Source organism: Mugil cephalus, chromosome 18, assembly GCF_022458985.1.
Source record: "Mugil cephalus isolate CIBA_MC_2020 chromosome 18, CIBA_Mcephalus_1.1, whole genome shotgun sequence".
NCBI classification, from domain to species: domain Eukaryota; kingdom Metazoa; phylum Chordata; class Actinopteri; order Mugiliformes; family Mugilidae; genus Mugil; species Mugil cephalus.
The window spans coordinates 3,857,256-3,881,407 of record NC_061787.1 but is presented as its reverse complement, the minus strand read 5'-3'; the positions used below and the strand labels follow the sequence as shown (position 1 = coordinate 3,881,407).

General features: G+C 41.8%; 2 protein-coding genes across 5 annotated transcripts in view; one reads left to right on the top strand and one right to left on the bottom strand.

Moving 5' to 3' along the window:
• The first annotated feature begins 1,649 nt into the window (after nucleotides 1-1,649).
• ppp1r16a (protein phosphatase 1, regulatory subunit 16A) lies at nucleotides 1,650-19,110 on the top strand. Of its 2 annotated transcripts, none has more exons than XM_047568897.1 (11): nucleotides 1,650-1,790; nucleotides 11,903-12,747; nucleotides 13,993-14,063; nucleotides 14,720-14,865; nucleotides 14,984-15,087; nucleotides 15,202-15,326; nucleotides 16,290-16,415; nucleotides 16,676-16,751; nucleotides 16,820-16,949; nucleotides 17,036-17,195; nucleotides 18,295-19,110. In XM_047568897.1, the coding sequence occupies exons 2-11, from the start codon at nucleotides 12,501-12,503 to the stop codon at nucleotides 18,781-18,783; spliced, it is 1,674 nt and encodes a 557-aa protein (XP_047424853.1). In that variant the 5' UTR covers nucleotides 1,650-1,790; nucleotides 11,903-12,500; the 3' UTR covers nucleotides 18,784-19,110. The 2 variants fall into 2 exon arrangements, with proteins under 2 accessions (XP_047424853.1, XP_047424854.1); XM_047568898.1 differs by lacking the exon at nucleotides 1,650-1,790 and adding an exon at nucleotides 5,858-5,981.
• Nucleotides 19,111-21,086: 1,976 nt separating this feature from the next.
• Nucleotides 21,087-24,152, bottom strand: part of LOC124995398 (disco-interacting protein 2 homolog C-like) — a 60,113-nt gene continuing 57,047 nt past the window's right edge. For all 3 annotated transcript variants that reach the window (XM_047567699.1, XM_047567697.1, XM_047567698.1), the window contains one exon: nucleotides 21,087-24,133. In XM_047567699.1, coding sequence (XP_047423655.1) covers nucleotides 23,881-24,133 — 253 coding nt within the window. In that variant the 3' untranslated portion in view covers nucleotides 21,087-23,880. The remainder of the gene's footprint in view (nucleotides 24,134-24,152) is intronic.

The following is a 24,152-nucleotide window of genomic DNA, read 5'->3' as shown; positions in this document are numbered from 1 at the left end:
GAAGTCCTCAGATGACACTGCAGTCATGGGGTCTATTAGGTGCAGTGCAGTACAAGAATCTCATGGTGCAGAGAGAACCACCGTCTGATCAGTGCAGCTAAAACCAAGGAGATGGTGGATTTCTGCAGGTCCAACTACTGGACACCAAAGTTCCCTCAGAATAAATAAAGAAGAGATAAAATAATAAGATAAGACAAAAAAAAAGTAAAAAAAAAACATGCACCAGGTATTGCATGAAAACTATGTGTTGTGCTAGATTTTTATTTATATACTTTCTGTTTAATTGTGGTTCTTATCTGTGTTTCTTTACGCAACTAAGCTACTGTGACCAAGCAGTTTCCCTCACGCATGATCAGCGTCTAAGTCACAGGTGTCATGAATTTGCAAAATGACAAACTTACGTAGAAGACTGCAATTCTTCAATGAAAATAATAACTTCCAACTTCTTCTTCAGCAGACAGCAAGGAGCCCACATTGCTTTTATTTTTATTAAAATACTTTCCAAAAATTGGATAATTACTCTATGGTTGATTATCTTTCAGATTGCAACAAACCACTTATCCTCAACTGACGCAATGAGCAGCTTCTCATTTCTTAAACAAATATTTCCCTGATGGCTCAGGTATATTCCAAGATGACAACGCCAGGATTCATGGGATCCGATAGTGAGAGAGTGGTTCAGGGAACACGAGACCAGATCATTTTCACACGAGATCTTGGTGAAAAATTAAAAAATGAACAAAACACTGGATGGAATTAAATCTTGTGACATTGCAGAAGCTTCTTATCGAAACAATAAAACAGTGAATGGTGCTGTAATCAAAGCTAAAGTGTTCTGGTCTGTATAGAGTATAGTTTATATGATTTAAAGTCATTTAGACTTAGGTAGACTTTAATGATCCATGAGGGAAATAATGTGGTCACAGTTGCACATAAAAGAAACATTCTTAAAAAAGAAAGATAAAATAAGATTAGATTAAAATAAACTAAAAATAACTATTAAATAGTAAATCAAATGTACGTAATTAGCATTAATGAACAAAGAATTGTGTGTGCATTGCAAATTCATAATCCAATCCACTTTCGTAATATTTTATTTTATCCCCCTTCTCCTCTAAATACCTTCATTCATCTTTTGAAGCTATGCATTCTTTTTCTTTACTAGCTGTACTTTGATATTTGATATCTCAAACATTTTAATGTACTGTAATTTAACGTCCTGTATCCTTTGTTATGATATCAATCTGTTCAGTATTCCTTTTACTTATGTGCTAATAAATAAATTATGAACAAATTCACAAAAGTAACTGTAGTCTCAAAAAAATGCTATAGGATTTTTTTTTGTATTCATTTGTTTTATAGTCTAAAATAATAAGAAATAAGGAAATATTGTGTATCAGAAATCAGAAGAGACTTTATTGCCAAGTTAATTTGCCTTGTTGTTTGTTGTATAAGAAATATAAAATAAGATAAAATAACATATACACACTGAAATATACAAAAAAATTATATATTCACTGTATATACTATATTCTTTGCACTAAAATGTCTTTATTATAGATTTTTTATAGATAATCCCTCTGTATATAATCCCTGTGTGATGCGCTCTGTCGCCCTCTGGTGGACGCTGCGTGCGCGCGGAGGGAGGAGAGGGATCAGGTCCGGTTGTTATGGTGAAGCATTTCCTCGGAGGACTCTCTGGACCCGGGTCTGGAGCTGCTTCAGTTTCAGAGCCAGACCTGCCAGGAGGACGTCCACCACCACCACCTCCTCCTCCACTTCTCCTCCAGGTAACACGTCGTGTTTACCGCGTCAAAACTAGTTTAGACTCGGGTTATTTTTAACCCGAGAGAGTTAAGTGTGAGGCGACATTTAGATAATTATGCTCGTCGTGTAGCCTAAGGCTAACCTGTAGGCTAAGGTGACGCTTCTCTGCCAATTAAAAGTCGCTTAAAGAATTAAAGGCAGTTCGTGCGGGAGTCAGGTGAACTCTACGGGGCTTTTTTTTTGTTTGAAGCCGTGTGCGACGGTTGAAGCGATGTTTGGTGAAACGAGCTGTTCCGGTTTACCTGCACGAGCCGGTGGAGTTTACCTGTGTGGAGACACCTGTGCGCGGAGCCGAGCTAACGGCTAACGGCTCTTTACTAGCGACCGGCTTCTATGTATATAAACACATCCACCTTTATTATTATTAATATTATTATTATTATTTTATTTTATTACTATAATAATTTATATTTAGTTGTTTATTATCAACCAGCTTCAACACTTTTACCAAAGTGTTCGAGTTAATATTTATGTCCGGACTTTTAAATTACTCGGATACGTTGAAAAAACGTTGACGTTACGTCGTCGCGATGGAAACGTGCCAAAACATTAGGTACACTAACGTTAGTGAAAATCAACGCTTTCTAGTGTAACAGGATCGATACTTCATTTAAATTCATTGTCTTGTAGCTTCGTCGCATAGAATATTATAATACGGTATAATTATTATAAATAAATATGGAACATTAGTTAATATTAACATGAATATTGATGATTTAGGACTTTCACAATTATTTCTTTATCTGCTCCTGCGCTTTATTTCATGTTTACGATTTATGTTGTTATCTGAGCCCGTCCTTATATGGTAATTTTGGTTCCTACCTTTTATTTGTTTTATGGTGGGATGATAAACAGGGTGACACTCCACCCCCCCCTCCCTCCTTGAAGATATGAACCGGCATTACTCCCAATGGAGCCAGAGAGTCTGGATAAGACCCCTGCTAGAAACCAGGGTTACAGTATTGTAACCCTGGTTGTATTGCATTGGAGAGTCTTGTGTCTCTGACGGACAAGCGTCCTCCTCAGCGTGTCCAGGACAGAGACATGGTGTCGTGTAGAGGGTGATGGACACTGTTCAAGGTCCCTCGATGTCAGGGACTGTGTGATCGTTTTAGTTTATGGTGCATAACCTGGATTAATTTCAGCTGTAAAAGTGTTGCTGTTATTTAGCTCCTCCAGAATCCCACTGTGTTTCCATAGGAGTCTAATGCTAAATACCATAACAATGGATAATGCATTCATTTTGAACCTGAGCGTATGTTACAGGCTGCAGCTCATAGTCCAGTTCAGTGTTCATTACTACAATAATACTTGGATGATTCATGCTACAAATTGGTTGGAGAAGGTAAAAAAAATACATCACAAATGTGGCCGGGTAGAATTTCCAACACTGTCTGTATATAATGAAACAGTGATTACTTGATTAATCAAATAATATAATCAAATAATCAACCATTGAATAATATTTTCACTTGTCAAACAAACAAGAAAAAGATTTTCTTCATCGTCTATTACACTAAATTGGATGCCTTTGTTTGGACTATTTTTAATTTATCAATTTATTTTAATAAGACTCTGTGTTTCTGTAATGTTATACACAATGCGTCAGCCAATTGCAAAGATAATTGATTCATCAATCTAAAAAGGCCCCAAACTCTGTGTTGGCACTAGTTGCATCCAAAGTAGGAAATAATTAATATGTAATTATACGGTGCTACGCTAACTACTTGACTTGAACTCTTCCTCTCTGACTTATTAACCTAAATATACAAAGCGTGTCTTGCTCTCACATGTTTCCGTGTGTGGTCAAAGTACTTCCCTAACCTCTGGTATGTATGGTCAAATATTTGCAGGTTTCACAACATATATAGCGCAGGATTAGCTAGACACACAATGTCACGGGGCGCACACACACACACACACACACACTCGTAGCTTTGCGTGCAACACAAGATCAAGGAGGAAAATAATAAAATGATCTGATTACATTTAGCTGGTTTGTAATCACCAGTGTGTGCAGCAGTGGTTGCTTTCCTCGCTGCACTTTGTTTGAACCTCGTCTACTTGAAACAATTATTATGAAGCGCTTTCTTTGTAACGCTGATATATTTTGTCTTGGTGTTGAGATAACTCCAATGAATCAGATGACTCATGCAGATTTGGCTCTTTTGTCACATTCTTCCTCTTGTGCATGAGCCTCCCTCCATGTTTTCCCACCGAGTCTTTTCTTTAGCGTCACGTCCGCGCGTTCAAACGTGAGACATTCTGCAGGAAGACGTCATCTACGTACGTCTCGTCCCGCTGTGTTGTTTATCCTCGTTCTAACCCTCCACCCCAACTCTGACCCTGCGTGATCTTACTTCCTGCTTAAGGGCAGTCGGAGGAGTTAAAGTGGACTAGTGCGTCTGACTCCTCCCCATCCTTCCTCCTCCTCATATTCTCCTCTATCTCCTTCACATTCTTTCCTCCACATCCTTTTGCCCCCTCACTCCATATCCTCTGCGTTTCTGGCCGAATATCCGAACCCACGCTTTTCTTTTCTTTTCTTTAAGGTCCCTCCCGACTCTTGGCTACTTGGCAGAATTACTCAGATTTCCGGGTGATTACATGGAGCAGCTCAAACCTTTACACATGACGGGGCTTATTATTTCAGTCCCTCCTCCCTTTCTCTCTGCTGCAGCTTCACTTGTAGCAGTGTTGTTGCAAAATAAAAGCGATATTTATGACATTTCGATGATTTGTACGTGTTGTTAAGTCTCATCTCACGATGTCCCACAACTCTCGCAAGACTTCACTTTGAGGAAGGTGAAAAAAGTGTTTCCGTTGATAAACTTTTACATCGACATGTCTGAAAAACCACCGCACGAGAGCGTTAAAGTGTTTTAGCTTTAGATATTTGAGAGGTTTTTCAAAACGTATTTTGTATGAACGTAACTGAAGATGTGACTTCATCAAAAAAAATACTGCATAAATTAATATTATCTGACACTGTTACTATTACACTGACCTATGATTCAACCTAATGCTGCTAATCTCCATGTTCATCTGAGGCCGCGCCCCCTCACAAGTGAAACCAAAGGAGAAGTTGCCGCGTTGTTGTTTATCGTCCTTCGAACAGTCTAAGAAATTTATGGCTTCAGGCCGTAAAACGGGTGGATGAAAGATGGAAATCGGCGGGACCCTGATAGTAGATATCAGGGTTATGGTGCTAAATTACGATGCTAACGTTAGCTGATGTCAGTCGTCACAGTCGTTATTCATGTTAAAAAGTCAAAGTAGTGAATGTCAATGCTTTTTTCTTTCTTTAACAAAAGGTTTAACGCTGGCTAAACTTCATGCTCTACATTACTCAGAGATGAGTGGCCTAATTTACTGCTCTCGTCTGTTGGGATATTTAGGTTTTGCACATATCTAGAGGTAATGGTTGACACTAAGGCATCAAATGCCTCCAAGCTACACCCCCCCACTTGAGAATATTCAGTTTTCTTCCATCTTTACTTCTTCTATTTCTTCTTCTATTTTAAATTGTGCAGGAATCGTGTTTTTCAGACAGTTTTGGTCTCCTGGCAGATTCATTTCCGAGTCATCCAACCAACACTTACTCAGCGTTGCTTGTTTCAGCGAGGTGGTCGGGAACGTCCCGCACGTCACATCGAGTAGCGCATTGTTTGTGTTTGACTATAAACTGGGTCGTGTGTCCAGATTTAAGGCTGAGCTGCGTTTACTCTTGTAAGTTCAGTCACGAGCTGCTGTGCTTAGGTACCACCCGCCTGATGAATGTGTGTGTGTGTGTGTGTGTGTGTTCATAGTACTCTATTCATACAAGCAGTTGAATGAAACTTTATGTTCCTCACCAGTTGTGGACAGCCCTTCCTGTTAGGTCATTAAGTTAAAAAAAAAAACCCTACAAACCGACATACGGGTACATGAAGATATTAGCAGCCTTTTTTTTTTTCCCCGTCTGTCTGGTCGTAACCTGACTCAGAGAATCACATGGCTCTTACACGGTCTCGCCACCAACAAATTCCCCATCCTCCATCCGAGCCCGAGCTTTATTTATTAGAGGAAAAACTAACACAGGAAGGAAATGCTCGCGCGTGTCACCGTATTCTTTATAAGCTCTTCAACGGCCTGCGGTCGCGTGCATCACTGAGGTAGGATTCATCTAAAATCACTTTTACCTACAGGAGGGGTTAATGAATAAATGCATTAGGTCAGTTAGTGGTTTCTTTGTAATAACTCTTCCTATTTCTTGTGAGTTGGAGGAAAAAAAATCCTTCAACTCTGAGCAGCTATAATCAAAGTGTGATGTTAAAAATACACTTTAATCATCCTGAATGGCTGTAAATATACAAAGAGAGGCTGTTTATCTGCTCCAGTCTGTCAGAGTAGGACAGGAATCCCACGGCGCGAGGACTCTGAGTGTTTATTTCGCCTGTTTGTTTGTTTGGATATGTCAGAAACGGTGGCCCTATAACTATACAGCAGCTCTCTAGTCTCTGAGGCGTTCAATGAACAGAAAGACTGTAGTTAAGGGTTTAGAGTCGGAGTCGGGATCCAGAAAGGAAGAAGATGCACCTGAGGTGACTTTGAGCATATTTCACCAACAGGTTCTGCACATGTTGCTGTTTATTTTAATGTATTTGTTTAAGTTGCTTTGAATAGGGGACATGAACATGACGTCACAGCTAGCGAGGTCTCCATGGTTACGACCACCGAGTGGTAAAAAGTGACAGTTGATCATGGAGATTAGCAGCATTAGCTTGAATCACAGGCTTTAACAGCATCTAAATTGTAAAATTAATTTAAAAAATGGTGAAGAGCTGTTGTGTGATTGACTGAACCGACATATTTGAAAAGCAGTGACAGCGACGTCGATGCTCACCCTCTATAAACAGTAGATTAGGCATCATTTCCTTCATAAAATTACTTAATTACGCTTTGTTACACACTTTAAGATGTTGTGACTTCAAGCCTTTTGAATATGTTTGTCGCTGCTTTCATGTTTCTTTTTTTCTTCACATTTGTACAATTAAGTATCAATTTGCTGCATTTCCATTTCCCCTAAAAACGCACAAAACCTAAATATTTCAACAAAAAACTGGCAATGGAAACACCTACATTTGGAAAAACCTCTCAAATATCTGAAATTAAAACATTTTTACGCTCTCATGAGGTGTTTTTTCCAGACGTATTGATATAAAAGTTTATCACAAAAGTGCAATGGAAACACTGGAGATGATGCAGCGGGTCATGTGACCACTTCTTCCTCAAAGTGTCGTCTCGAGAATTTAAGAGAGTTGCAGGATGTCGCGAGATGAGACTTGAAACACGTACAAAGAACAACTGTACTTTATCGAGAATTTCAGAAATATCGCTTTTATTTTGCAAATAAAAATTGAAATGCAGCTGTTGTGCATTAGTTTGATTCTGTAGCTGGACGTTTAGCAGGAGGTGATGTTTCTGTACATGGATTAGCTGTGAACATCACAGTGTCTGAGATTCTGCCTCGGCTCCATTTCCCTAATACCTCCTGTAGATTGGCTTGGGTTGAGATCTGAGTTGTCTGGCGGCTAATCAGGAAACACTGACCTGTGCCTTCAGTGTGTGTTTGTGCCTATAAATGCATTATGGGAGATGAGATTATCAGCGTGGTACTTTGGCCTGAAGGTGTTAGTGCGGCTTTATTTACTTCCACATCTCATGTTATATATACGCCTAATTACTATTTCCACCTGTCTAACGACCCGTCAAATGATGACACAGCAGGTATTTTATATTTTAACTGTACCTTTAGGAAACACTTAAAGTTGTACATGAGGTTTTTCTCTCAGAGCAAAGGTTGCACCAAGACTTATAGGCGGTTTAGACTAATTTGTTAAGTTGATGGTGAAAATGAAGCAGAAAGTATAAACAAAAATGAATTCAACTGGCAAAAAAAGACACAGTGCCGACGTTAGCTTTGGTGTTTATGACCTTATATTTCCAGAGAAAGCTTTTTGTTGATATTGTCCCTTCATCCAAGTTGCTTTAAATGCAGCCTCCCAATTTGTTTACATTTAAATGACATTACCTCTCACTAACTGAAGCTTGACGTTGTTTTTGTCCCGGTACGAAGGACCTGCTCGGATGAAACGTGCACATTCTGAACAATCTGACTGCAGCCTGCAATTTTCTCAAACGTCAGTGAGCTGCACCCTGCTGCATCTTTAAGAAACTATGACATGGGAATTAAAATGTTTTGTGAATGTGTGAATGCCCAATGACAACAAAGGTCCTGCATAAAGTGAAATAACTTGCAAAGTAACCTTTGCAAATTGATGTTTGAAATCAATTGTCCTGATCTTCTGAACTACAAACTAACAACCTAATAATGTGTGTAACTCATGACTTTTTATTTATTTATTATTATTATTTTTTTTTTTTCAGATCAGTATTAAAATACTGGGTGTGACCAAGATTATCTAAAATATTGACTTGATTGCATCATTAGTTTTTGTTTGGCATCAGATTTAAAATTTATTGGACAAAAATGTCCCATTTACATCCATTATAACTGCATTTTTAAATCTCTCAGCCATGGCACAGTAAAATCATTCATTCTGCATTAATAGGGTTTAATTTATCAGAAAATGGTCTGATTTGTCATTTTGTGTGTTGAACACTAAAATCAGCCCATTTGCATAAAATATCCCATTGACTTCCATTATAGCGACATTTTTTTATGAGGCGTATGTGTCATAACATGAAGAGGAAATTTTTGCCCAAATGGACAGAAATGTCTCTAACGTTGCCTGATTATTAAATATGTCAGAATACATTATTATCCAACACATACTTTTCTTTGTTCAGACCAGTAATATTCTTTGATTTAATATAATTTCTAAACACGTAGCGGTGAAATGAATGGTTTTAGAGACAAGTGAAGGACACATGGACCCAGAGAGTCTTTCATTTTTTTGAGGTAATAACGAGTCTCAGATTAAATAGGTTGTGTGTCCGTGCAGCACAGTGTGATGCTGCAGTAACGTCAAAGCACACCATGTAAAAACCAGCCTGTGATGTTATTATGCCTGCACAGATCCTGTGACTGGGCTGCATTGTCTGTGCGAGGGCTTAAACACAGCGAACCGGTTTTATTGTCGCCATCACCTGACCAGTGATTGGAGAAAAAAAGAAAATGGACAAAGACAAAAGAGGCAGAGATTCATTGTCTGCTCAGCATATCGGCCACAATTTAGCGTGTGAGCGGCTTTCAGCATTGTTGTGACTTTGGTGTGAGGATATTTAGACTTAGAGACGTGTCATATATTTCCAGTTACCTTCAGAAACCGCTTCACTCTCACAACATCACCAGGTAATATTACAAATCCAAACCTTCAAGCGACGCTGCCGTCCTGAGATTAATCCTGGCTGCTTGTTTATGACTGTTCAAATGTTAATGGCCCACAATCAAACTGTTTAAGGAGTTTTATTGGAGCTTGTGATATTGACACAAAATCAACACAAGTAAATGCCGAGGCCAGACGTGGTTCGGTGGTCTGAGCCTTGAGTAAATAAAACGTGATTTACTACGATGGCGTCGTATGACTAAATATAACTGATTCAAAATCTATAGCTGCAAATGAATTCTGTGTTTTTAATTTCTTATCCACACAAAACGTTTAAGGTTGCGATCTCTGATTATTCCACCGACCTCTCAGATCCCCTGTGGAATTATCCGAGTCATACAGGACTTAAGTTCCTGCAGGGATTTTAACCATTTCTCCAGTTCTTTCCCCTTTAAAGCCCCTTAAAATGCCACAAACATGTGCTCATATGTTCTTACATGTTTCGGGCCATAAAGCCTCGTGATTATTGTGTCAGTCCTGTTATATGTCTCCATGTCTATTTCTGTGTTGTTTAAATGTGCAGTGACACAGAGATTTCTGGGATCCCGTGAATATAAGGAAATCCTTACATTGTGGCCTGTTACAAAGAGTGAGAAGTAGGCATCCTAAAAATAGTACGTGTGCACAGCAGGAACAAATGACTAAAGTCTGTCTATCCGCGAGATTAGACCTATTACCTCTCCCCGTTGGCCAGACAAGAACTGAAAAGAAAAATGTTATGGTTCATGCTTCATGCTTCATGCATTAAGGCTTTTACACATAGATCTTCAGTCTACATTTACTTTTCTATGTACATGCTGCAAAGCAGTGTTTTCATTTGTTGTGTTACAGAGTTGGCAGCTCATTAAAGGCAGAATGAGTACATGGGGCGGGTTACACCCTGGACAGGTTGGCAGACTATCTCAGGGCTAAAGGCTCTTTTATAGTCCTGCCCGGGACATTTATACTTGTCTCGCCCTGTAACAACACCACCTAAACACTAGTTGGCGCTGTGTCTTTTTTTTTTTTTTTGCCAGTCGGGTTGATTTTTGTTTCTACTTCCTGCTTCTCTTTCTTCACTCAGTGTGTTTGTTTACATGCACAGCACACAACACATTAACTGACAAGTCTTCAGTTTGCCACACAGCCATGTTTCTAGACATGTTAGCGTTAGCAATGTGCGCTAACTAGTGATCGATACTGAAATATCGATACTCTCATTGGAGGTTATGTAGAAAAACAGTGGAAAGTAACTAAACTACTGTGTTGTGGTAACACAACAAACTTTTTAATATAAGCTATGTAGTAAACGAGGCCACTACCTCAATATACGTGAGTTTAAAATCAATCAATAAATGACTCTGATGTTTTGTATCTTTTTGAAGCTGTGGTTTGAAATACGATAGATTTTTTATTTTTTTACACCGATTTACCACCTTAAACTATATCCACGATCAGAATTCGTCTTCTTGCAATAAATGCAAGTTGGTGACGTAGGCAGGTGCCATAGTTCACCTGTGGCTGATGTGCAGAGCAGAATAACAAGCAGCTATAAACGAGGCTTCTCATCAATAATATGAAGCTGGTTCCAATATCATAAGGTGGACGTGCAAAAAAAGGGTAATGGCTAAAGATAGAAAGTTTACTGATGTACAACCACAAGCCGGAGCACGATGAGAGGAGAAAGCAGCTACATCCTCCAGTAAATAAATAATAATAAAAAAAAACAGTAGTTAAGCAGCTTATTTGTCTGTAACTGGTCAGTATCTTCTTAGAGCTCTGAAGACAGAAAGTAGCGACAGATTGAGTCGAAAACATGGAATTACAGTATTTTTTATCATGATTTTTTATCGTTATCGCCAGAAGAACAAACTTTATCTGGATACATATTTTTACATTTACATATCACCCATCTCTAGGTTGTGTCATTGAATGTGTCGCACATTAATCCTGCAGCTTTATTTTCCCATTTTCCCACCGTGTATGAAATGTTCTGCACAAAAGTTCTCTTCTTCTACTCGTTTTTTACGTTGTGGTGAAGCTGGACCTGTTGGTAAAACTTCTACATTTAATTAAATGTTCAGAGTTGGCTTAAATAGCTGCAGCTGACCCACGGACTCTGTTAGCGCTGCTCTTAATGATCTTCTGTTCAGCCGTTTGACATGTAACGGGCTGATTAATGGAGTAGCCGGTCCTTCAGGGACCGTCTCCTCGCTGCTGCTGTGGCCTGGAGCTGCCGTCTTCTCAGCCGCTCTCTCCGCATCTCGCCGAGTGCCTCTAGTTGACCTTCCTCTCAGCGCTCGCAGGCCTCGGCCTAAATAATATATGAGCAGCCTGGAAAGAGCGCGTGTGAGCAGTGTTACCCGGCGTGGAAGTTAATGAAAGGTAACGAGAGCGATCTGGCCGACCGGGGCTGCCAGGGTTAGAACTTGCACCGCAGGACGTCGTCGCATACGAAGCTATTTAATCTCTTTTCCCGCGGCATCGGTCGTCGCCGTCGGCGCCCGCGGTGTCTCCAAACTGCGTATTGGTCTCCAGGGTGTGTCAATCATTAATGCAGAGAGCGTCCCACCGTCTCATGTTTCCTCTGGGAGAGGAGTGGGAGAGGAGGGAGTGGAGCAGCTCAGGGGTTAAAGATAACAGGATTAGGAGAGCACACGCGTACGTTATACTGTAACACAGCACTTTTCCCTCCCTGCCCACAGAGTGAAGACGGTGTCACCCAAACCTGCTTCCATAAAGTGCACGAACAAGTCGTGGAATGCGTCCATTACCGTCCGGAGATGTTTGAGCACCTTCTGCAGGAGGCGTCCGGCCCTCGGTTCTCGTAGGACGTTCTTCTACCTTGAGGATTTATCGTTCGCGGCCACTTATGGATTCTCAAACTTTCACCCCCCTGTTGGATGTAAGTCGTGGACACAATCGACCGCAACATCTGAGGATGAGAGTCTGACTCTTCTCTGTGGACCTCTGGCCAGGCTGCGGTTGAAATGGACGGGAGGACTGACGGCCGGTTTGTTTTGGACACTTGTCTGCTGCCGTTTCACTTCGGCACCATAAGAGTTTTTACTTGAAGGATGGGACGAGTCTTATTTTTGAAGTCATGGAGATATCCGGCACCTGATTGTACAGCTTGAGTTGTTTTGTCTCATCGTACCTTGGACGTTTTTGCTTTTTTTTACTTCACGTCTTTTCGGAGTCTTCCTCCAGGCCCCGATGTAGGTGTCTGTGAGGGAAACCTGCCTCTTTCAAAAGGATTTAACATCCTCCAAGACTTTCTGGAATACACAGCTGCTTAGCTCCATGGCTGCAGATCACAGCGAGCTGCTGGCCGAGATGGCCACGATCGGGCGCCTGAGCGCCACCGAGCGCCTGAAGCACGCCCAGAAGCGCCGCGCTCAGCAGCTCAAGACCTGGGCGCAGATGGAGAAGGATGCGGCCAGAGGCTCGAGAGCCAAAGCGGATAAGAAGAAGCCACGAACGACCAAGGTGACGTTCCCCAGCGCCGTCACTCTGCTCGATGCAACCGCACGTAACGACGTTGTGGAGGGTAGGTACAAACGTACACGTTCATATGAATGAAAAGCTTTGACAATAATAATAATAAACAAAGATGAACTTCTTGAACCAATCAGAGCTCTGGACACGAGTTGAGTAAATGCTGCATGATGCAATTTTTCAGAACAATATAAAAATCAACTTCTTCTTATTTTTTAACTGTGTGCCAACTTTGATTCCTCCAGAACAAAACCACGTAGAGTGAGTCTGACTCTTGTGATAGAAACGTCAGAGTCTTGGCTTTGAAAAGAGACCAAGACCATGAATGAGCTCCAAAATGTTCATGAGCAGCGTTCAGTTTACTTTGGTTATGTCCTACATAGATTTTTTGCAAAACCACTGGAATGATAAAAGGTTAAAAACAAATTCAATTTCAGTCCAACTTCACTTTATTTACGCTTAGATTACAAACAATACAAACAGCAATAACAATAAATAGTATAAAATGCAACACAATTAAAATGCATGCGACATTTACACAAAATGAATCAAACTTCTTGCACAAAATAGAATATAACAGAACCCAGTGAAAACATAACAAAATATAAATATAGTGAAATAAGAGTATTGCTCAAAAAACTATGCAATAATATACATAATGTAGCAATGTGCTACCTGGATCATCTCAGCCAGACTACAGCTCTGCTCTGATGTTGGTTGTCTACTTAAAACAATAAAAACATAACATTATACCTGGTTTGTGTGTTAGATGCAGCAGCAAATAAGATTAAAAGTGTCGGCTTTTAAAAGAGACCAACATACATGAGCTCCAACATGTTCATCAATGATAAGAGGCTGAAGAGTGTTAAAGTGCAAACATATAAACATATGCTAATCCGGCTCCTTCAAACCTGTAATAGAGCAATTAAAATCCCCACAACACAAACACACACACACAAACAAAACACCAGACCATCAGAATCTCTCTGTTGTGTTTTTTTTTGTTTTTTTTGCCATAGGCAGCAGAGACACTAACAATTCAAAGGAAGTGAACCGTGCATAATTCATTGTGGATACGTCACAGATTAATTGTAATTCTCTGTGGGGTCAAAGCTAATTATAGAGGCAAAGCTTTTCATTCTTCGTGTCCATTGTTGCGTCACACAACCCACATCGGTGTCAGTTGTTATCTCTATTTAGGGCAGATGTGTTTTTTATTTTTTTATGGAGAGGACTCTGCCCAGGTGCTCATTCGTTGTGTGGCGTGTGTGTGTGTGTGTGTGTGTGATTTAAACAGTGAGGGAGCTGCTGAACGGCGGCGTCAGCCCCGATCTGGTGAACGAGGACGGACTGACGGCTCTGCACCAGGTACAGACGCTCCCCCCAAAACAAGGACAACGCCCCTCAATCCCAGAAATATAAAAAACAAAAAAAACTAGCAGTCCATTAAGATGTGTTACCCTCAGACACATTCCACATTTCTACCACGGCCGTATCCACAGCCGGCTACAGCGGCGCCGTCCTCCAAGGTTGCTGGGTCACCTTCTGTGTGTGTTTAAGTGCGTGTTTGCATTTATTGTGTCTCAACCTTTTCTTATCCTCCGTTAGTTTACACAAAGACACACTTTCCCAGAGGTTGTTAAATGTGTTTGGTTTAGATTGGCTTCCTGGACATTTACATCCAGATTTAGAGGGAAGGGCGAGACGTCGAGACACTCGAGTTATTTAGTCTGTAGAATTTAAATTTTCCTCCCTCGTTATTTGTGTGATTTCTCCTTACAGGCGCATTTTTACAGCCTCGACCAGGGACGTGTTTCTTAGCACAGAGGCCTCTTTATTAAGGCCTTTGACTCTGCTCTTCCACCTTGGAAACCTTAGTGTTTACACAGCAGAGGGTTGAACCGTGTATGCAAAGTTTCCTCCACGAGGCAGCGTCGCAGTTTATCCATTTCTCACCGGTTCAGTTGCCGTATCGGGTTTTGCGTTTGCGTGCACATCCACGCCCGCCCCTTTTCTTTTCTCAGTGCTGCATTGATGATTTCGTGGAGGTGGTGCAGTGCCTGGTGGACGCCGGCGCGTGCGTCAACGCCTGCGACAGCGAGCTGTGGACGCCGCTGCACGCTGCCGCCACCTGTGGACACACGGGGCTGGTGCAGCTCCTGATTCAGGCGTAAGATTTTCACAGTTTGCAAAAGCAGTGCAAATACGGTGTGTGTCTCTAGCCCAGTTCGCTTTACATATGGATGCACAGATGAATAATGCACGTGTGTGTGGCTGCATGCTTTCAGCGGGGCTAACCTACTAGCCGTCAACGCCGATGGAAACATGCCCTACGACCTCTGTGAGGACGAGGCCACCCTCGAGCTGCTGGAGACGGTCATGGCCGAACAGGGTCAGACGTGATTCATAAATAGTCGTTGATTTGATTTCAGATTCCTGCAGATGTGTCTGTGTTTTGGTTTGATGTTATCGTCTGTGCGCTAACCCGGGTCCGTGGCTCCTGCAGGGATCACTCAGGACCGTATAGATGAGTGCAGAGGGGCTAAGGAGGCGGCCATGTTGGCGGACACCAGGGCTCTGATTCAGAGCGGAGCAGAAGTGAACGCGCAGGACAATAACGGAGGAACTCTGGTGAGAAGGAGCGATGGACACACAACTTCACAGACTCATTGCACCAAACATTTATTCCCAATCTTCAAATTAAATAACCCAAAGGCTCTGCGACCTTAGCCGAGGTACGAGAGGGTGAATGACCTGTCCCACGGCCAAAGCTGTCCCCGGAAATGTCCCCAATTAGATTTTTATGAATGAGAAAAAAAAAAGCCAGTCGCGCTGCTGCAGACATCCCAGACATAGCAGTTTAAATATGAATAAATGTGTAAAAATATTCATCTTGATGATATTTATTATCAAGTGTTTCTTTTTTAAATTAAAAATAAATTTATTTTACAGAAGAGTGTCACATTCACTTTAAAAAGTAATAAAAATCAGATTTTTCTAAGTAATTTATTTTTTTGTTTTGTTTTTCGTGCTAGTTATTTCTGTCTCATAGATTTATTTTATTTATTTGTTTTTCAGAGTAATTTTTATTTATTTATTTGTTTATTTTTATGGGTCATTTTTTTCTGTTTTTGTAAATCATTTATTTATTTATTATCTCTGAGCTGTAAATGTTCTCAGATTTCCACATCAGTAGTCAGTGCTACCAGGGGTTCATGCAAACCTGTTTAACTACTAGTGTGGGATTATTCTACAACATTTACTCATCATCACAGTAAAATAGTTCATCCTTAGACAATATACTGCATAATTCCTCTCTCAGCCAGTAGAAAATGTTGTGAACACCTGAAATAATAAATAATACCATGATATACATTTTTAATCACACCGCCCGGCTCTAAAACAAAGGCTAAAATACTGCAAACACCAAACCTGCTGGAGTAATTAGCATCTCTCCTATTTGTCCCAGAGTACAGATCTCCACCCAGCGTGGCCCACGGGGTGTCACATGAAACCAAAACAAAAAAATGTCTCTAACATAATCATAAAGACTTGTCTGCCATAAGTGTTTGTTGTGTGTTCGGTTACTCTCAGCTCCACATCGCGTCTGCTAACGGCTACATGTCGGTGGCTGAGCTGCTGCTCGAGAACAAGGCTCAGGTGGAGGTGAAGGACTCTGACGGCTGGACGCCGCTACATGCTGCCTCCTGCTGGGGACAGGTGAGTACTGCACACCACCCAAAAAAAACAAAAAAAACAAATACACACCGGCTCTGTGGTTAGCGTTGATCACTCCCAGTGAGAAGGTCCAGGTTCGAGTGTGTCTGCGTGGACACAGCATTTCCTCCCACTTCGTTAAACATGCTCGTTAGGCTGATTGATGATGTGAATGTGAGTGTGACCCTAGTGAGGATAAGTGGTAGTAGAACATGACATGAAAACCCCATTTTTTCTCAGCTGACTCAGTCTTTGTCCTTTAGCTTCAAATGGTGGAACTGCTGGTGGCCCACGGAGCCAGTCTGGACTCAAAGTCCAGTCTGGAGGAGACCCCTCTGGGTGAGTGCAGCAGTTATTTTGGTCGTCCGTCGTGCACCGGTCTGACATTTCCTTTCACGCTTCTCCAGATGTTTGCATGGACGAGGAGGTCAGAGCCAAACTGATGGACCTGAAGCACAAACACGACGCCATCATGAAGAGCCAGGACAGGCAGAAGGGGACCCTGCAGAGACGGGCGTCCAGCACCGGGAGCAGAGGGTGAGAGGGCAGCTCACGGAGGCGGAGGTGGGCGACGCAGACGTTGGAGCGACTTAACTCTCTGCCTTTGTGATTTGCCCGCGCAGGAAGGTTGTGCGTCGCGTCAGCGTGAACGAGCGCTCCAGTCTGTACCGGCGGGAGCATCACAAAGAGGCCATGGTGTGGCAGGAGCGGGGAAGACAACCCGAGCCTCAGGACGAGGACGAGGACAGACAGACGGACAACGAGCTGCAACAGCAAGCCATGGTGACGAACGCAAAGGACACGCAATAAAACTGAATGTTACATGTTAGACATACACGGAAAGGAGTGAGAGGAGATCATTTTGTTACAAATATGTAAAAAGCAAACAAAATAATCAAACACGAATGGACACAATGAACATAAATAACACAAAATAAAAAATAAAAAAACTAGTGGGATAAGATAAGATAAGAACTACAGTAAAAACAGTAATAATTACACAATATAAAAGGTAAAGAATATATGTATCACTGAAAAAATAAAATATAAATTGTAAACTTGAAATGTAAACTTAAAAAATGATATTTAAGTTCAGTTATGGATCAGATTTTAACACAGATGAGGATGGTGTGAGGATCAAAAGTTTTCTTCAGCTCAAGTGTTAATTTTTAAAAAAAAAATATAATAATTATTTATTATTCACTTAGAAAAAAACGTTGAATTTTTCTAAGTATTTTTTTCTTTGTTTTTTTTTTCGTGCTAATTATTTCTGTTTTTCTCAGTAATATCTTTATTTTTGAGTAATTATTTCCTATTATTTTTTTTTTGTTGTTGTTTTTTCACATCCTTAAAAGTCAATTAACTCTAGAAAAATAAATGAATAAAATCCAAAGCCAAAGCTAAAACATTATTCTAGGTTTTAATATTACATCGTTGTTTTTTTTTTATCATTTGATGATTGTTGTTTATTCAGTCATTTTTGTAGTTCTATCTTTTTTTACTAAATATCTTTCCTCTTGATTGAAGTGAAAGTAAAGTTGATCTTTGTCCTGATTAAATGTGGTGGTAATAAAGAACAGTAGTAGTAGATGTGAACCAGACGTAGTGAACTGAGTTTTACATGTATTTAACATTTCCTCTTCAGTTAACTTTACATTTGCATCTTTCTCCTGTCTGGTTTTAACATCTACATTGTAGAGAAACTTCCTTATTCCTGCAGTGATGAATAGATTCTGGATTTTTTTTTGTTTGGCTGTAATAACAACAACAACAAAAAACTTAACAGTAGTTTTATTATGTTTCTCAGACTGTAGATTTCTGTAGAAGTCTTCTCTAAGTTTTTGTACGTCTCGTTTTCTAAGCTGTGACGTTGTGGTTTCAGATGGCCAGCGGCACGGCGACGTCCCGTTTGGAGGAGCTGGAGGCAGCGGACAGGAAGATCATGTCCAGCCTGGGGAACGGGGAGACGTCGGTGTCCCTGTCCTCCTCCGTCCCTGGGGAGGTGTGGAGCGGCGGGGGCCTCATGGAGCGCAGCGCCTCCTACCAGCTGGGCGGCGCCGAGGACGAGGGGGCGGACGGGATGTCCCGGGAGAAGTCGCACCACACGCTGGCCGACCTGAAACGGCAGCGGGCGGCGGCGAAGCTCAACAAATACCCGGCGCCTCAGCCGCCGCGGCCTCCTGCCCTGGAGGAGGAGCCTCCCGCCGCGGCGGCCGAGGTCACGACGGAGGCCGAGGCTCAGCCGGAGCTCACGATAACCCCCACGGAGGTCTACTTCACCCCGGCCAGCGGAGACCCTCCCCTGCTGAAGCTTCGAGCCCCCGAGGAGGAACAGTCCAGCAATAAGGAGCCGTGCTGTGGACTCATGTAGCCTCCAGAAGACGAGTACGTTTGCACTCCACAACGTGGCAAAAAACCTTTGGAAACGGACGCTTTAAGTGAAGAGTGTAACTGAAGGCCACATGCCAATCAGGGTCTGATCTGCACAACAGATAACGTGAGATAAATCTTCCCTTTACTCCATCGCTTCCTTTAATAAACTCTCTTCTCTGCACTTAGAGGCTGCTGTTGGACGTCAGGGACATTCAGTCTTCTGTCTCAACTACTCAAACGAGACTTTAAATCGCAGCAGGTTTGGTTTAAATTAAGAATGTGGTTCTATTTTCTTTAATAAACGAGTGCTCTGAGAGGTACCTGATCTACATTAACATGCGTTTCCGTTCGGTTGTAGTTAGGACTGGTTGTTTCAGCTTATACAAAGGCTCTTGTGAATGTACACCAACATTAGACTGAGAGTATATTTCATTCATTTTGTTCCTTTTCAGCGCACGAAAAAAAAGAAAAAAAAAACATTTCAATATTTGTAACGGTGCAATCTGTAAATGAAACCTTTGTCTGTAGATTTCAGAGCCCATCATCATAACGATACGATCGGATTCGTGATTTTTCTGTCAGTATTTCTATTTTTCTACCCTCGGAACGAAATCACCTTATTTATTCTGTCACATGTTGAAGGATGAACTTAATTATGTGAAGGAAGCGCGTGAGGGTGAAATATTTTTTTGTGAATTATAAAGAGAAGAGTTTTATCGTTTAAAAACCCGACTGAACTTGACATATGATTGTTTTATCAGAGGTTGGTGCCTTCACTGCTACTATTAGGTTTGGCGACGCTTGCACAAAGCCCCACGTTTTCATTTGCCTAGCGGTGGGATTAAATGAATCCGACATGGACCTGACGTGTCGTCGCTGCATCGCATTTCAGATTTGTTAGTGATTTTTACTGATCTCTGTTTAGAAAAACAAAACATAAAAAAAAATGTTTTCAAAAAGGATGTTTGTATTTTTTTTAATTCTCTAATTGAGTATTTCTGGGTGTTATGGTTATGGGAATATGATTTGTGAAGCCAAAGCTAGTAGTGCTCCCCTTGGAGGCTCCACCTCCTCCGTGTTAGTGGGCGGGACTTGGGCCGAACTAAAACACTAAAATACACTTGAAATATTTTTTTTTTCATGTAAGGATTTGTTCTGTCGTTTAAGGTAGTTAATATAATGTTAATGAATGTTGAAGTGACTTTTTGTCTGTATAAGTTTCACTTTTAGTTCGTTATTCACGCCATAGAAACAGGATGTGACGTGACAATAGCGACTGCCAGTTGCCATGACAACTGCTCCGTTGTCCGCTCCAACGGTCTTGGGGACCGTTAGAGTTGTTTAAACTATATAAAAAATAATAATAATAAGTTCAGTGTTTAATCCAACATTTCTCTGTAACTGGATAAATATTGACGACGTGTCTCCACTTTCTCTCATTGGCCGCTAAAACAGACGCTATTTCCGTGGGAATACGGGCGGCGCCATTTTATGAGTTTGGAGCCAGAGTCTGATCAGCACCGTCCGAGACTGGAGCCACACTTCTTCTAGATTCACTCACATTTTTATTGGTTTAATACCGCGCTCTGACCTACCTCCGCCAGTTACAAGGAATTCTTGTGTTAAACACCGAACTTATTTATTTACGAATTGTTTTTACGACTCTCATGGCCACACCGGATCGCTTTACGGAGCGGTTGGCATGGCAACTAGTGGTCGCCGTTATTATGTCACATAACGAACTAGAACTTGTCAAAAAAAGGCAATTGAACGTACATCAGCATTATATTAACTACCTTAAATGACTGCAACACTCTTTGACGTGTATTTTAATGTTTTAGTTTGTCCCGCCCACTAACATGGAGGAGGTGGAGCTTATGGCCTGTACTGCGGCCTCCAGCCACCAGGGGGAGCTCTATTTGCTAGGCGCTGTGATCTGAATCATCATCATTATCATCATCACCAGGTGTGTTCATGTATTTAAGTAGTTTTCCTTACAAAAAACAACACGTTTGGACGGATCACACACCAGTCCGCCACAACATTATGACCACCTTTCTAATATGGTGTAGGTCTCCTCTTGTGCCTCCAAAACAGTTTCTTTCAAGTATCTTTTCAGGTTTAAGTAGACATTTTTGTCCCTTTAAAGATGCTCTGGGACTTTTCCCAGCTACAGACGAGCCTTAAATATCTGGCAGCAAACGAGATTCACTTATTTAAACCATTTTCTTCATAATAAACCGGGATACAACATTAAACGTGTTATAAGAAGCAGCCACACAAAGAGCAAAAGGAGCAGTCTGAGTTTTAGCCAATCAAAGCACTTTATTGCACTGTATAGTGTGACGTGAGCCAGGAGCAGGCTCTTATAAAAGTGTCATTTAATCTTTTTTTTTTTATCATCATCATCATGTGTACAAAACAATTCACACACACTTGTAACCGTACAAAATCAACACTATTTACATACAATATACACACACTCAGACACACACACTCCATGCAGTCTCTCTCCCTCCCCCCTTCCCCCCCTCCCTCCCCCATCCAGCCCCCACCCACAGACGAGTCCTTCCGAGTTCCTGATGGGATTTCCTTCTTGATCAGCATCCTCCAAACACACACACACACACACACGCACAGACACACACACACACAGACACACACTCTGTGTCAGGGACTGCAACATGACCGCTACGCTGCTACCAACAAACCCAAACTGCTAAATGAGCCAAACAAGCGCTAAGCAACGTCTGATATGCATAAAGGTTGTTTTTCTCCTCTGAACAAACACAATGAGAGAACGAAGAAGAAGAAGAAGAAGAAGAAGATGAAGAAGCAGCAGACGAAGATGAGGATGAAGAAGAAGAAGAAGACGAGGTGACGTGACGCCCGGGACTCCAGGAAGCCTCATGAACCTCTCGGTTAAATAACATCAACTCTGGATAAAAAGCTTTTTTTTTTTTTTTTTTTTCTCCAGCTCCCAAACATCTGTTCAACCTTTTAATAAACGTCTCTATTCTTTATCTATTTAAAGTCTTATTTACTCTCGGTTCGCACCAGAGGACGATTTTTACCGGAGTCACAGCAGAAACAAACAGTGGTTGGAGATAATTCTCATTTTTATTTAATCAAAGTGACTCAGTCGGACGCGTTTTACTGCAAAGCAGCTAAAGTTGAAGGTTAGTAAAACTCAGTTTAAAGTCTCTCTCTTTTTTAAATTCTTTATTTGGTACATTTATCTAAAGAGCTACTTCAAACAAACATAAAGCACCTGACACATAAACCTGGGAATTTATTTTAATTGAATTTGAAGTAAGAAGATGACGTGTTTTAGGCCGGTGTAGTTTTTGTCAGGAGACTTTTTCACATCGTGATGTTTTTGTGAAGGTCCTGGTATTAAGCTGTGGCTTGGACGAAGACTCACACATGTTCCTAATATTTTGGCAATGCAGTCAGTGGTCCAGGTTAAATAACAGGTTAAATAAAACCACCTTTCAACATCAAACTGAACATTTACCTAAGGAGGAAATGTGTGTGTGTTTCCAGTCCACTAGATGGCGCCAGACTCCACCTATTTTAGGACACAGCCAAAGTAAATTAAATGCTGCTCATGAACATTTTGAAGCTCGTTCGTGGTCTTGGTCTCTTTTGAAAAACAAGGCTCTGAAGTTTCTAACAAAAAAGTCAGAATCTGTCTAAGTGGTTTTGTTTTTGAGGAATCAAAGTAACACATTTATAAAATAAGAAGTCGTTGGGTTCACCTGAATGAAATCAGAAGAAAATGAACACAACTCGTGTACAGAGCTGATTGGTTCAGAAAGCTACTACTGCCCCTTATAAGACCCAGAGGAATGTTAAAGGGTTAAAGAAATACCAAAAAAAAAGAGTTTAAAAAGATGTGTGAGGAGCCGAAGGTGAATCTGTGCGGTAAAGAACATCCTTCAGGGATTATTGCTGCAGTGGGAGCTTTTCTAAAGACGTCCCTTCGTCTCCACATGTTGCTGCAGTTGCGTCTTTTTTGTCTCAGACTCTGGTCCGATGTTAAAAACAGTTTCCAGTCGTTCCCTCTGGTGCGTCCCTTTAAATAATACATCTCTGTTATATTCACACAGTGCACTTGATGAGAGGCTTTGGGTGTTTTCTTTTTTTTGTTTTGTTTGTTTTGTTTTTTTTGAAGCTACGATGGAAAAAGAAAGCTGCCCCCCGTCCCCACCCCGTCCACCCTCCCTCCTCCAGGAGACCCGTCCGCTTTGTTCCCAGTGGGAGTTCAGACACTTTTTTTTATTTTCTTCCGTGCAGTTTAAAATGTCTCGTCTTTGATTGATTCACAGGTTAAAACCGCACCGAACGTCGTCCCCGTTGCACTTGAACACAGACGGATGAGCAGACGGAGACACAAACACACACACACACACACACACACACACACACACACACACACACACACACACACACAGGGTGCGGGTGGAGAGAGCTGCATATAGGGGGCTACTACACCTCATCGTGTTTTAGGTACCTCTCCATATAGATTATTATGTCTATGTACAGTATTTATATTTTTACAGTAACCTGGCGCCCCCCCCTCCCCCCCTTCCCCCTCCTCCTCTAGTCCAAATAACACCACACGTCTTTCACGGGGGTTTTTTTTTTTTTTGAATCGACCAGAAACGACAACGTGACGACAGACGCGCGGCCTCTAGTTTCTCCTCTGACCTCCTGAAGCCTCCGACTGGATGGAGCCGGCACAGTGTTCCCAAAAGTCTTTCTGCAGGGACGAGCCCCCGGCAGCGTCATGAGATTTAAGTGGGGGGTGTAAAAATGGTCGCAACACCACTGAGCAATCAATCAATCAATCAGTCAATCAATCAATCAACCAACCAACCGGCACAACACGACTTTAAAGAAAACGGACGACTTAAGACTTCACCATATGCAGGTTCAAAAATACAGTACATCTTGATTTTTGGGGGGAAATGAAGGAACAACAACGGCGATATGCACGGCGTCCATGCTCGCTCTCTCTCCTCCCCCCTCCTACACACACACACACACACACACACACACACACGCACGCACGCACACACACTCACTCAGGCTACATGTTGTAGGCCACGTAGATGGGGTCCAGCTGGTCTTGCAGGAAGCCGTCGCGGAGGTGCATGCGCTGTTTCTCGCCGCGCGAGTTGATGGGGATGACGCCGATGTCCGTCACCACGACGACGCCCACGATCAGGTAGTGCTCCTCCAGCACCGCCTTGGTCACCATGGGAACCAGGTCCAGGGCCTCCTGCTCGGAGCCCTCCAGCTCCACCACCACCACCAGCAGGTTGGTCCAGGGGAAGACCGCGCTGCAGAGTTGATCACATC

Excerpts from the sequence above, each read along its gene's own strand:
- ppp1r16a (XM_047568897.1), top strand. The coding sequence starts at position 12,501 with ATGGCTGCAGATCACAGCGAGCTGCTGGCCGAGATGGCCACGATCGGG. Across the intron at positions 12,748-13,992 it reads ACGTAACGACGTTGTGGAGG|TGAGGGAGCTGCTGAACGGC; the intron begins GTAGGTACAAAC and ends TGATTTAAACAG. Across the intron at positions 14,064-14,719 it reads GACTGACGGCTCTGCACCAG|TGCTGCATTGATGATTTCGT; the intron begins GTACAGACGCTC and ends TTCTTTTCTCAG.